The sequence below is a fragment of the Dermochelys coriacea genome, chromosome 3, assembly GCF_009764565.3.
Source record: "Dermochelys coriacea isolate rDerCor1 chromosome 3, rDerCor1.pri.v4, whole genome shotgun sequence".
NCBI lineage: Eukaryota > Metazoa > Chordata > Testudines > Dermochelyidae > Dermochelys > Dermochelys coriacea.
Window position 1 is genome coordinate 34,482,033 of NC_050070.1, and position 13,338 is coordinate 34,495,370.

The 13,338-nt window shown below is 41.7% G+C and overlaps 1 protein-coding gene across 1 annotated transcript; it reads right to left on the reverse strand.

Annotated features, from left to right (window-relative positions):
* Positions 1-7,890: 7,890 nt before the first annotated feature.
* SOX11 (SRY-box transcription factor 11) lies at positions 7,891-13,041 on the reverse strand. Its single transcript, XM_043510279.1, has 2 exons — positions 10,777-13,041; positions 7,891-8,846 (listed from the first exon to the last, which is right to left on the reverse strand). Exon 1 carries the CDS (start codon positions 12,705-12,707, stop codon positions 11,502-11,504), a length of 1,206 nt encoding a protein of 401 aa, XP_043366214.1. The 5' UTR covers positions 12,708-13,041; the 3' UTR covers positions 7,891-8,846; positions 10,777-11,501.
* Between the last annotated feature and the right edge of the window lie 297 nt (positions 13,042-13,338).

A 13,338-nucleotide genomic window follows, 5' to 3' on the forward strand; every position in this document is an offset into this window, starting at 1 on the left:
TTGTGTGTAATATATATTAAGAGCTACCTTCCCACAGTCCCAGGGAATGGCTGGAAAGAGAGCCTGTGGAGCAAGGAAGATAAGGGCTGTTAACTTTGAGGCCACAGCCTTCTTATATGACTTTATCATATGCCTTCAGCATCATTTTATTGTAAATACTTTGTATATCTTACGTAAATGATATATAAAATCACAGGTTGCAGTCTTCGAAGTGTCTGAGAATAGCATAAACGCTTTTTTGGCACCCAAACACCATCTCTACTGTATTTTCCTAACCACTGTTGTGGTATGTGGGAATGTCCTGAATTACCAGATGCTACATAACTTAATTACCCACCTAGCCTGTAAGTGTGATTATTTCTGGCTTACATATGGCAAAACTGAGGCACAGGGAAATTAGGTGTCTTGCCCAACATCACACTACAAATCAATTAGATTTGAATTAGAATTGCAAATAGAGCTCAAGACTCCTGGTTTACAGTTCCCTACTCTATCCAGCAGACAATGTTGTTGTCAATGTAAAAAACACTGAAATACAACACTGTATTTTACTCAACTATCTAAGGAGAAAATTAACAAAAGTATTAGGAGGGATATTTTTAAAGGCATGAATGGGAGTTAGGTGTCCAACTCTCATTGACTTTCAGTAGAAGCTAGGTGCCTATATACCCTTTGTACCCTTGAAAATCTCCCCGTAGGGGACTTTCAAGTGAGGAGATTTGCACTGTAGTAATATCATCACATCAGCAACTTTGTTCTGACCTCTAAAAAGTTTGTGTACTAAAACTCAATAAGCAACCAAAGTGACAGTCAAATATGAAGGTTAAACTATTTGTTTTGCAGAGCATTTTGATGTGTTTTTATTACACTTGCATATAGACCAAAACTGTCAAAATAGTGGGAGGGAGTATACATAAAGCTGATTTACAGATAACTAGCCCAAAAGCAGTCTGTCTTATTTTATATCAATGACTTAAAAATATATCTGCAGTGCACAGAGGGATGTTACAGAGGCATGTATACTTAATGTCACAGAGAAAATAAATATTTATGAGTTTGAAATATATGGATGCTGCATTATTGTGAAACTCAAGGGCACAATTGTGCTAGTAGGACTGAGAGTCACACCTTTTATTCATTTTGCATTTTTGCCAGTGGTAGTAGCTTACAAAGGAGTTCTGCCTCATTCCTTGTGCACCCTCCAAAGTGCATTACTATTATAATAACTGAAAAGACTGTGATGCTTTCTAGTTTACACACATCTCGGTAGATTTTCAAATAACTCTCGTTTTCCAAATAACTTCTGAATCACGGGAAAACATTGACTATGTGTTAAATCTTATAGAGATGTCAAATCTCATCTGAAAGGGGTAAGGTACTTTATCCTACCTATGGAAAATAAAAACACTGTCATTTTTAAAAATGGAGAAACTGTTGGAGATTTTTTTTTTATATTTTTTAATTCAGAAATGGCTATAGTAATTATGCTCAAACATTCGTAAAAAGATCATGTTGAGATAGATCCTAACATGAAAGCTTTCAGTGCAAAAGGTGAAACCTTCCACAAGTTATAAGTAACTGAATTTGGGAGAAGAAAAGGAGTACTTGTGGCACCTTAGATACTAACAATTTTATTTGAGCATAAGCTTTCGTGAGCTATAGCTCACTTCATCGGATGCATCGAAGTTGATAGATTTCCACTCCATTCGGCTAAATTCAGTGCCTTGCAGAATGGCAGGTTTCAGAGTAGCAGCCGTGTTAGTCTGTATTCGCAAAAAGAAAAGGAGTACTTGTGGCACCTTAGAGACTAACAAATTAATTTGAGCATAAGCTTTCATGAGCTACAGCTCACTTCATCAGATGCTTATGCTCAAATAAATAACATGGCTGCTACTCTGAAACCTGAATTTAGGAGGTTATAATGGATACTTTTTTGTGCATTAGGATGGTTACTAGAAGTAATCGCTTTCATATGTACACACATACATGCATGTGAATAATTCTCTAAGTGTTGGTGTTATCTATGTGATAAACTGCATGTATTATTGACATGTACCTTTGACTGTATCTACCTACTGTGACTGTGTCTGCATATGCATCCATCTCTGTTGAGATAACTTCCGACATTCCAAATTTCAAAACAACATCAGTCAGTCACCAAAACCAATTTGCTGGAAGAATCTTTCTTTCTTTCCTCCCAAATCCTCTTCCATCAAGTAACACTGACTCAAGGCTCTAATCAGACAATACCTCCAAAACTGACAGTTTTAAGGTCTGATGTCTTATGACCCATCAACTCTAGAAACAAATTTATACAAGTGGCTAGGAAAGACTCCTAACTTTCCAGTGGGGCACATACACAATTTGCTTCTAGCACTAGTAGGATCTCATATATATCAAATCTTAAACTCATAAGATTATGTACAAAAACCCTATTTTAGTAATTCTAGTGGTTTTTAAAATACATAGAATTTTCTCACTCAGAGGCCTGGACAGATGGAATCGGGGTGGGAATTTTCAAAAGCACTCAGGGTCAGCTTATTTCTCCCATGGGAGACAAAGGAAGATTTACCACTGACATCAATGGAAACAGAGTGTGAAAATCCCATCAATGGTGATTAAAAACCTGGTCTTTACAGGCAGAGGAATATGAAAAATAGTACCAATAACCTCCCAGATTAATGTTTCCTCCCCCCTCCTCCCCACTATGGAAATTCCCTCCCAAAGGTGCCATTGGTCTGAGACCCAAGATAGGCAATATTCAGTCCTGGACCAGAGGTGGATTTTAAGGTCTGATATCCTGTAGATCCACAAGCTAGAAAATTGCAACTTGACCACCGCAACGTGAATATTTCTAGCTTTTTAATGAGATACAGGACACTGGTTTCTAGCTCTGGAAGATCCTAACATACTGGACCATAAAATTGTGATACTTTAAAATATATATAAGCTATTTTATGCTATTTTTAGAGGTTTCTATGTTTGCCTTGCTTCTTGGTGCTGTACAGTGGGATTTTAGCGTAACTAAGGCTTTATAGGCATAAGGATTCAAAAATTAGTCCTACACTATTCTACAGATAGCAAGTGTGAAAAAATCGGGATGGGGGTGAGAGGTTATAGGGGCCTCAATAAGACAAAGCCTCAAATATAGGGAATCTCCCTATGAAATTGGGACATCTGGTCACTCTACCCAACACATTGTTTTAAAACTCTGTAAAACAATTATAAAATAGCTTTTGTGTAACGTTTGTAGCATGTACAGAATAAATGATGGTGTGGTGCTGTATAAAGGGTTTATTGGCACTGGTCTGGAATGACCAACGTGTCCATGAATGCTCCTATGTCTATCCCAAATGCATACAGATGAAACCTTTATACTACACCACACTGTCTGATACCCACATGCAGATAATAAACAGCTTATTCATGGGAAGCGTGCTTTTTTTTTTTAAAGGAATCATATCTTAAAATGCTCTCCATACTCTTGGAAAGCTAGGTAGGCATTATTATTTTTTCAGTAAGCAGCCTTAGGAAATAAGACAGCTAACCACAGTGATTTTTTTTTTCCTGCTCAAGATGTCCTAATGCTCCAGAATGTCTAAGGAACTCTTTTACTTGATGAATCAATTGTACAGGTAAGAGTCTGTTCTCAGGTTTGGAGGCCTTAACCTGCTCCCATTGGCTTTTCTACTGTTGACTTTATTAATTATTATTTGCATTATCATAGCTACTAGGAGTTCCAGTCATGAAACAGGACCCCATTGTTCTAGGTGTTATACAAAGAGAGAACAACAACAACAACAACAACAAAATAGGCACTGATCAAAGAGCTTATGATCATTTTCTTCATGCAGGGAGCTACAACCCCACCATACATCAAGATGTGGATACAACAAAGTTTTCAGGTTTATATTTACATATCCAAGTCAATCTTTGAAGATATACATATTAAACAAAAGTTAACCCAGTACAAGTCTTGTTTGTCCTTTGGTGAATGATGAAATGTGTACATGTAAGACCTTTGGAGGTTGAATTTTAGCAACAGATGGGTTTTGCTATTGTGCATTTTGAATGTTACAATATAACACAATCATTTCTATAAAACCATATTTAATATACAACAAACTCTCACCACATAAACACATTAAAACACCTTATTATAGTTCCAAGAATCAATTACAGGTTTTCATAAAAACATTTTCATATCTAGAATCTTAATACAGAATGATTTATTTCTATTCCAAAATACATTTAGACTGTAAACTGTTTGTAGAAAAAGACAAGAGAATTGGGGTTTGCTGGTATTTAATCTATCTTATTTCTTTCTTTCATGTTCTACTGTGAAACATATCTGAATGTTTACATAAAACACTGTTTTTTTATCCGAAGTTCTAACAAAAACAAAGAAAAAAGAGAGAAAGAGAAAGAGGAAGAAGAAAATTTTCTCTTCACTTCACTGTCTTTTGGATGTGCACAGAACAGCATTCACTGTCTGCACATGCTACTCTGGTCAGGACTGTGTGCCATGTTGGTTTTGAAAGAAAGACACAACATTCCCTTTTAATACAAGTATTGGGTGCTCACAGAATGAAGAATGGAGCCCCACTAATAATTGAATTGCATTTAGCAAATAAAAACTAGGGGAAAAAATCCACATAAAAACACATATGAAGATTGATCACACAATTTTATTAGAGTCTTTTGAACAATTGTATTATGTTGTTCCTTTATTTAAAAACTCTTGCAAAAAAAGACATTGGAGTGGACTGTTTTCAACCCTGAGCATTAACACTGCATATCAAGTACTGTAGTAAAGAAGCTGGTTAAGATTGTAGCACTAGCACAAAGTCACTGATATTAATCCTCTAAATGATCAGGTTTTTACAAAAAAAAATACATAGTTTTCAATAAATAATGCTTAATTTTACAACTTTGATACAGCAATGTCATACACTGTTTTGACACATACTAAACTCTGCATGCTATATAGTCTACTAGAAGACAAAACTTTGCCATGCATTTTCTTTTACTAGTGCTAGAAAACACTTTGTCCTCCAGTGCATTGCCTCAAGCAGCCTTATCCCCTTCTTTCTATCTCATAGCAATAGGCCGTGCACTGGCATGCAAAACCTTAAGAAAAGGTTCCCCCCCACCATCACTCAGACTTCTAAACAAAAGTACTTTTCGGTTTTCCCCCCAGACCTGGAGTGTCTATGAAAATGAATTTCATGTGGCCTTTGAAAAGGCTTTGAAATTACATATTTTAAAAGTGTCATGCTGAAAAACGGCTCAAAAACATTCAATTTTCCCCACTGTGGCCATCATGCAACATCTTTGAAATGTTGTAACCATCAATGTCCCACATTGGAAAAATAGGCCTCCATTTTAAAACAGCCCCCCCCCCCCAAAAAAAGTATCACAGCATTTATGTAGAGACTCCAAAACTCCAACATATGTACAAGAGCAAAACCAGATAGAAATTGCAAATGAGCTAACAATGGCATATAACTCTTCTCCCTGGTATACCCAGGAGTTGAGGCAAGTTGGCTTGGAGATACGCAGGAAGATGGAAACAAAATCAAATTGTGATAATAGAAGTTCCTGGAATAGTATTTATTATTTGATCAAATTTCTTCAGATGGTAAATCACTGTGTTTTGATTTTCTGTGAGGTGAATGTTACTATAATGTGATACCATGATAATCAAACCAGTCTTAATTTCTGGAGGTTCACAGATCTTAGTAGCTTGATTTCCTCATGTTCGTTCACTCTGCAAGATTTCACTTCACAGAAAATCCACATATAATAGCTAAGCACAAAAAAGTTTGATTAAATAATAAGCACTGGAACCCTCAATTCTCACACTTCCAGGTTGTTTGTTCGTCATTGAAAACCACTCACCCCTTCTTGACCATATTGCTTTAGGGGTTTACTTTCATACAGAGAAGTCATTGCTTTGAAACTGCTATCAATCACAATCTTCTAAGAGTTTTTAAAATATTCCTATCTTTGCACTGGCATAAGTATTGGGTTTCCTAAGAGAAACTCTACCCAATGAAGGTATTACTTTTTATACATGAAACAATACAAGTTTTGTTTCCCTTTTTTGTAAGTCATTCTACACTTTCTGCACATTTGTGCTTTATATTGAATATAAAAATAGGTCTTTAAAACTCTATTTACTTTAAACTCACTAAAAAACTACTTGCTTGTGAAATTCTCTTACAAATTCACTGCATCCATGTAGAGAAGATAAAACTAATTAGGCAGTTAATTGATACAGGTAGTATGTAAAAAAATAATAAATTTTAAAAATCACAGCCTGAAATTTGGGAAAAAAAGAGAAATTGAAGGAATAAAATTGTATAGTTGAAATGTAAGGCAACTCAGTATAGGGAGTTTCTTTCTGGTCATTATCATAAGTGAAGATTATGGGCAATTTAGAAAGAGAACTACGTTTTCCAAAAAAACAGGAAGAATTGGGACTCAATTCTGCACATCCTTCTTGAAGCAAAAAACTCTCATTAAGCTCAATGAGAATTTTTGTTAAGAAATGCAGGTATAAGCACAAACCAGGGCATCAATATGAAGATGTGGCAAGGTTAGAGAGAAAAGGAATGAACTATAATGGAGTATCAAATAGCTGAAAACTATATGGCCCTGATTCTTACCTCACAGGAGTTTCACACTAGAATAACTATAGAGTTGCACTTGGTTTACACTTGTGTGAGTGAAGAAGCAAGACACACAGATGCAAACCACATTCAGTAGACTCTACCTTTCGGGAAGTTTACCCTGGGTGGCTATGGATGCCTACACTTTAGACCACGAGACATTTAAAAGACATTTTGAATATGTCTTCCTGTTAAATTTGAAAAATATTGTCCTTTTAAAGGAATTAAACAATTTACTGTGAGTTAGTACTTTTACAGTTGAGAGAATAAACAGAAGAAAGCAACCAAAAGGGAAAATGTCAATTGAAGTTAACTTTCCAAAAACGTTCATTTTCAAAATCAGAAAAATACCACCACCTTTTTCTAGGTCTGATATTTAAGTGAGATCCTAAGTTGTTTTTTCCAATTGGAAAAAGCTAAGTTTCTTCTTTTGTGCCCATAAGTCTGCTTACACAAAGAAAAGTACTATACGGAGACCAAATGAAAACAGGGGCAGCAATAAGAAAATAAATGGGAGACACTAAGCCTGGAACATACAGATTTCTCCAAGAGGGTAGTCAACAAGAATTTGTATGCATACTTAAAAGGAAAAACTGGGACTAGGATTATTCAATTTGACCAGAAACACCCCACACATAAAATATGAGGATAACCTAGCTGATGTGATCTTTAATGACTGTAAGACTGCTCTTACTCTCACTAAAATGAATGAGAGTTCAGGCATTGATTTCAACCAGGAGCAAGTTCTGGCCCTAAAAGTCTCGTGGCTTAATTAGAATACTAATTCATTTTCCTTGGGCAATATGCAAAGTTAAGCTCTCAAATGGATGAAATGTCAAACTTTTTGGGAAAAAAAAATATGTACTGTCCCCCTGTACATTGCATCATCACTCAAAATATTAATTTTACGTGTCCCCTTCCAAAAGCCAAGACTCTTTTGGCAGGTGTTTTTTTCCTTTGACTAAAGTAGACCTGTTGCTCTTTAAAATCTGCCTGACCGCTCTATAGTTGGATATTTCAAATTAGTTATTCTTGATTAATATTTTGTAACGATAATTTTAAAAAAATCCTCCAAAAATTTTTGTGAGCTGAAACATAGACCTTATTACAAACTGAATCCAGCTTAGATTTGACCATCATTAATACATAACTCACTGAACATTTGCAAAACACAAATGTTCAATTACACTGCCTATCATTTTAATAAACAAGGATGCAAATCAGAAAGAAGGAAGTGGAAGAAATTGTCCATACCCTCTCATGATAGCTTGAAGAATTGCTAAGAGAATTTTGGCTCAGTTTTAAAGGATTGGAATATGATCATCTAATACTATCACCCTAGCCCCTGAACATGAATTGGTTTTCAACAGTAGGACAGCTAATGGCTAGGCTGTAGAGCACTTTAGTTCTTTTATTTTTTCCTCTTTTTTTGCCTTAGAAGAGATAAATGTCATTTGTTTTCAGTCTAATTGCTAAGTAATTATATAGAGAACATACTAATCATTTGAGACCAAAAAAAAAAAAAACTTAAAATTCAAGAAATTCTGTTTTATTGAGGACTATCCATTGTCAAGGATATTTTGTGTGTTGTACTTGTTTTAAAAGTTTTTTTTTTTCCATAAAGAATTATCACAATGCAAGACATAAATTTAGGTTCTCAGATACTCTACATTCACTATCACGTTTCTGATAGCAAGGATTTAGGCCAAAACATCTTTTATTTAGAATCATGAGTAAGTTTTTTAAATTATTAATTATTATTATGAGAAAGAGATCAGATTATATGAATCATTTAACTACCAGATTATTTAAACTAACCTAAAGTAGCTATCTCACCACTTAAATGCCTAAGAGTTGTCTTTGATTAAACATAACATGCATGCAGGTTTAAATGTTGTGTTTTATTATGCCTTACAAATATGTATGCAGGATTTTCATTTTCAGCAAGTCTGAAAGCCTGTAGCAGTGGTTGCCACCAAAATTACCAGCACAGTGAATTGTCCTTGTAAACAGCTGGATCATTTATTAGTGGATAAAAAAAAAAAAAGATAAAAGGATCGACCCATGCCTATCAGATAAAAAGTAAACTTCTTGAGAAACACACTTCCACCTTGAGTCTGTTTATTGCCATCAGCAGTTCTTTCAAAGTGTAAAACTGAAATCTGACGGCTCCTAAGGGAGGGAAAAAAAAAAACGCACATTTACAAAGTCTGTTCATCTGCAGCAGCCGCTCACGTCCGCCCTTCCCACGCCCCAGCTCTCAGACAGGCAAAGGCAACTGCAAAGAAGAGGGAATTGGAGCAGCTCCCCGGGGCTCTCCAGCTGCCGGCGGGGCGGGGGTTAGCGCCGTGGCACCGCCGAGGAGGGCGGCAGCACGCTCTGGGCAGGGCATCGGTAGCTAGGGTCCCGCCCAGGCCGCTCGAAGGAAGGGAGGCAGAGCTGGCGGGGGCGGGGAGGCAGATCGCTCCGGCTCCGCGAGTTCGGGGCCCGGCTCGGGCGGGGAGGGAAGCCCTGCCCAGAAGCGACAGGGCAGAGACCAAAGCTGGCTGCACCTCCGCCCCTGCGGCAAGCTGGAGGCCTCCCCGGCTGGGAAGCAGCAGCCGCCCGGCCGGCGTGGGGAGGGCGGGGAGGCTCTCTCGCGCGGCCCGCCCCGGGGGAGCCCGCCGCTGCACCCCGACTCCTTCGCCCGCTTCCCCCCGTTTAAGACGGGCGGGGCGGGGCGGGGAGAGACGCTGCTAAAAATAACCAGCGCGCCCGCCGCCGCCGCCAGCCTTCGCTCGCCGCACATGGCCGCACACGCCCCCTCCGCGCACCGCCAGCCCAGCCCACGTGCAAGGGAGCCCGGGAGCCTGAGGGAGACTCCCCCAGGCCGAGCAAGGAGCGAGCTAGCCCCGGCCCCCGACGCTGCCTTCCGGAGAGCCGAGCCCTGCCCCTCGGGGGGGGGGGGAGCGAAGCCCGAGGGCCCCCCCCCCTGCTCCCGCCTCCAACGCGCACGGATCGCAGCCTGGAAGGTGTCCTCCCCCCCCGCCCCGGAGATGGGGAGCGGGCTAGAATCCCCCCTCGGCAAAGGGCCCCTCCGCTAGCCCCACTCAGCTGGGATCCCCCCGCCGAGGGGAGCTGCAGCAACGACCGAAGGCAGGTAAACGGGCAGAGACGCTAGCACTCAATGCCGGGAATCACCTTCTCCGAGACCCTCCCCGCCATCTTTCTAGGGGCTCCCCGGGGGTCTCCCCTCCTAGGGTAGCTGGGCGCGGGAAGCCGGATCGGGGGGCGGTAAAATCAGCGATTTCACCCCTTTGTGGAATAAAAAGCTGTCTAACGCCCCCCCCCCCGTCCGGCTACATGCAGACACAGCCGCCTACAGCTCCGCGGGTGGGGCGTGGGCCCAGGGCATCGCCAGCGTTACTTCTACAGACACTAATAGCGATTCCGAGTTTCTATCAGTTCCAGCTGATTTATTAAAATTGTCAAGATACAGACTTTCAGCATAAAAAAAAAGGGCAATGATGTTGACAGTGCACAAGTCTGCTTTTGCCATCATTTGCTACAAAATATGCAGATGGTCTGTACTTTCGATTATATTGCACAAAATGAGAAACTTTTTTTTAACTATGTGCCTTTTTTTTGCTAAAAATCGAGAATCCAGTTTCATACCTTCCATCTGGGGCCCCATCCACATATCACAGCGTATGAGATACATAAAGTCCTACTATAGTACAGTACATATACAATCTTTTAAACTAAGATAACAGCTCTGAGGTCTATATCACCATTTTCAATAAATCTTTACCTACAAATATTGAACAAATCTGAACTATAGCTGTACAAAAAAGTTTTTTTTTTTGTTTTAAACCACAAGGCCTTTAGATGCAAGGATTATTTTTAAAATGTGAATCCTTTTAAAACCAGGACGTAACGTACCAACAAACTTGCATGCTAAAAACAGAAAAGAAAAAAAAATAAAAGGGAAGAAGTGCCTGAAAAGTCTTACTGAAAAAACACAGCAAGAATGTTCCCTTTTCACTGTACAAAAATACGCCTGAAAATATATTAATTTTTAAAAAAGACTGAGGTCTGTTATGTATCAAAAATGTTTCAATACCTTTTTGTACTGAGGTCTAGGCTGTCTGGTATTCAATCAAGGAGGTATAAGGGAACAAGTTACAAAAAAAAAGTTGGCAAGTAGAAATCACATTTGTAAAACCATAGACAATTTGATCTGAAAAGTAAACTCTGATCTTAAGTCAGTTCACAGTTTTTTTTTTCTTTTTGTAAGCGTTTGTACAGTCTGCATTTTTTCAAGCTCCCTGCAGCTTTGTTAAAAATCGGATGCATAGAAGACATCAGTTTTCTCCCTCCAAAAAAAGTTGCAATGGTCCCTTTCAGAAAAAAAAAAAAAAAATCAAATCAGAACAGTTCTTTTAAGATCTCTCGCGGGAAAAAAAAAATCCACAACCCCCTTGAGTAACAGTTGTGCTGCCAAAAGACTTCTTTGCAGACCATCTTCCAGACTTCAATCACAGACCGACGAGCTTCGAACATCGACTTCTGAATCATTTTCCCCCAGTCCCCCATGCCTTTTTGTTGTTGTTGCGCTCACCAAATTTAAAAAAAAAAAAATCATAACTCCGGGCTCGGTTTGGAACTAACTTTGAGACTTAAAAAAAAAAATAAAAAAGAAAGGAGGAAAAAAAAGAAAAAGAAAAGAAGACATTTTATTATTTCATTTTTTACTCCACCACTTCCCATCACATCATCACCAGCATCATCTTTCCTTTCCGATTTCTCTGCTCGGTTGTTCTCACCAGCGACACGCCTTCCCGCGGCTCAGTAAGTGAAGACCAAGTCGGAAAAGTTCGCTTCCAGCCAGTCCCCTGCAATCATTTCGCTCAGCTCCGGGGTGCAGTAATCGGGGAACTCGAAGTGAGAGCCCAAGCTGCCCTCGCTGAACGAATCCAAATCTTTATCCACCAGGGACAGAGACAGGTTCCCCGAAGCGGAGCTCACCCCCAGCTCCGAGGCGGCGTGAGGGTGCTGGGAGAAATTCAGGCTCAAGTCGAACATCAGATCGTCCGTCTCTTCGCTGCTGGAGGAGGAGGTGGAGATGGACCGGGAGGAAGCCGGGGACAGGCTGGGCTGCTGCTGGGTGCTCTGCTTGGTGATGTTCTTGAAGTTGTAGTACAGTCTATTGCTGCCGCCGCTGCCGTGCGAGGCGGCGCTGCCCCTCACCTCTTCGTACAGGCTGGCCCCCTCGGTGGACTCTGCCGAAGAGCTCAAGGTGGGACTGGCCGGGACTTTGGCTACATTATATCGCCTCTGCTGCTGCTGCTCGTCTTCCTCCTCCTCCTCCTCCTCCTCCGCCTCTTGCTGGATCCTGAGCTGCAGCTCGTCCTCCTCCTCCTCCTCTTCATCATCCTCGTCCAGGAAGACGCACTTGACGGTTTTGCTGCTCACTTTCAGGGTGCCGTAGACATAGTCCTCCCCCGCGTAGTCCCCGGGGTGGCTGGCTTTAGCCCCGGGCTTGGCGGGAGAGGAGGAGGAGGAGGACTTGAGCTTGCTACATTTCTTACTGGAGCTCTTGGCGCTTTTGCCGCTGCTGCTGGTGGGTGCGTTTTTCTCCGGGCTCTGGCTGGCACTGGGCTTGGCTGATGGGTCCATTTTGGGCTTTTTCCTGGGTCTGTATTTGTAGTCGGGGTAATCGGCCATGTGTTTGAGCCTCAGTCTCTCCGCCTCCCGGATGAAGGGGATCTTCTCGCTGTCCTTCAGCATTTTCCACCGCTTGCCCAGGCGCTTGGAGATCTCCGCGTTGTGCATGTCCGGAGACTGCTCCATGATTTTTCTCCTCTCGATTTTAGACCACACCATGAACGCATTCATCGGTCTCTTAATGTGCCCCGAAGCCGTTTTGCACCAGTCCGGGTCGCTCTCATCCAAAGCGACCGGGCTGCATGCCATAAACTCGCCCTCTTCGGTGTCCATCGCCTCCCTGGGCGGATTGCTTTCAGTCTCTGTGCTTTCTGCTTGCTGCACCATGCCGGGCTTGGAGCGATTTCTTTGTGTGTGCCAGCCCTTTCTCTGCCCCGCCACGCGAGCCCTCGGGAGTCACAAGGTGAAGCCCAGCGTGCGAGTTGCAAGGTCTCTCCTGCGCCTTTCCTTCCCCGCTCGCACACCGCCGCCTCTGCTCCCCTGGCACCAGGCACCAGCAGGACTGGGACTCTCTCCGGCTCGGCTCGGCTCGGCTCGGCTCGGCTCTTTCCCCTCCCCCCGGCGGCGGCGGCGGCAGCAGCAGCAGCAGCAGCACCGGCAGCCGCCCGGACCCCGAGCTCCCGCTAGATCACACGCCCCCTTCTGCAAAAGTTGCGACCGGGTCCCCTCCGAACTAGTTATCAGGGTTTCATATGAGTGACATCACTCCCCCAGCCAGCCAATGGTGTAACTCGGGCTCCTCCCCCTGGCTCCTCCCCTCCGCTTTTATTTAAGTCCCCCACATGCGCCACCCGCCCTTCGCACCGTTTTAGTGGGGGAGGTGTGGAATTGGAAGAGGCTGGGCTGGGAGCTTAAGCTTAATATACATATATTAAAAATGACTTGCATGGGTCGTTTAAGATGGGTTGTATTAATGCTTTCACCATCTCCTCCTGGGCTGGCTATTAGAAAGCATAGC

Coding starts and splice junctions, on each gene's coding strand:
- SOX11 (XM_043510279.1), bottom strand. CDS start 12,707: ATGGTGCAGCAAGCAGAAAGCACAGAGACTGAAAGCAATCCGCCCAGG.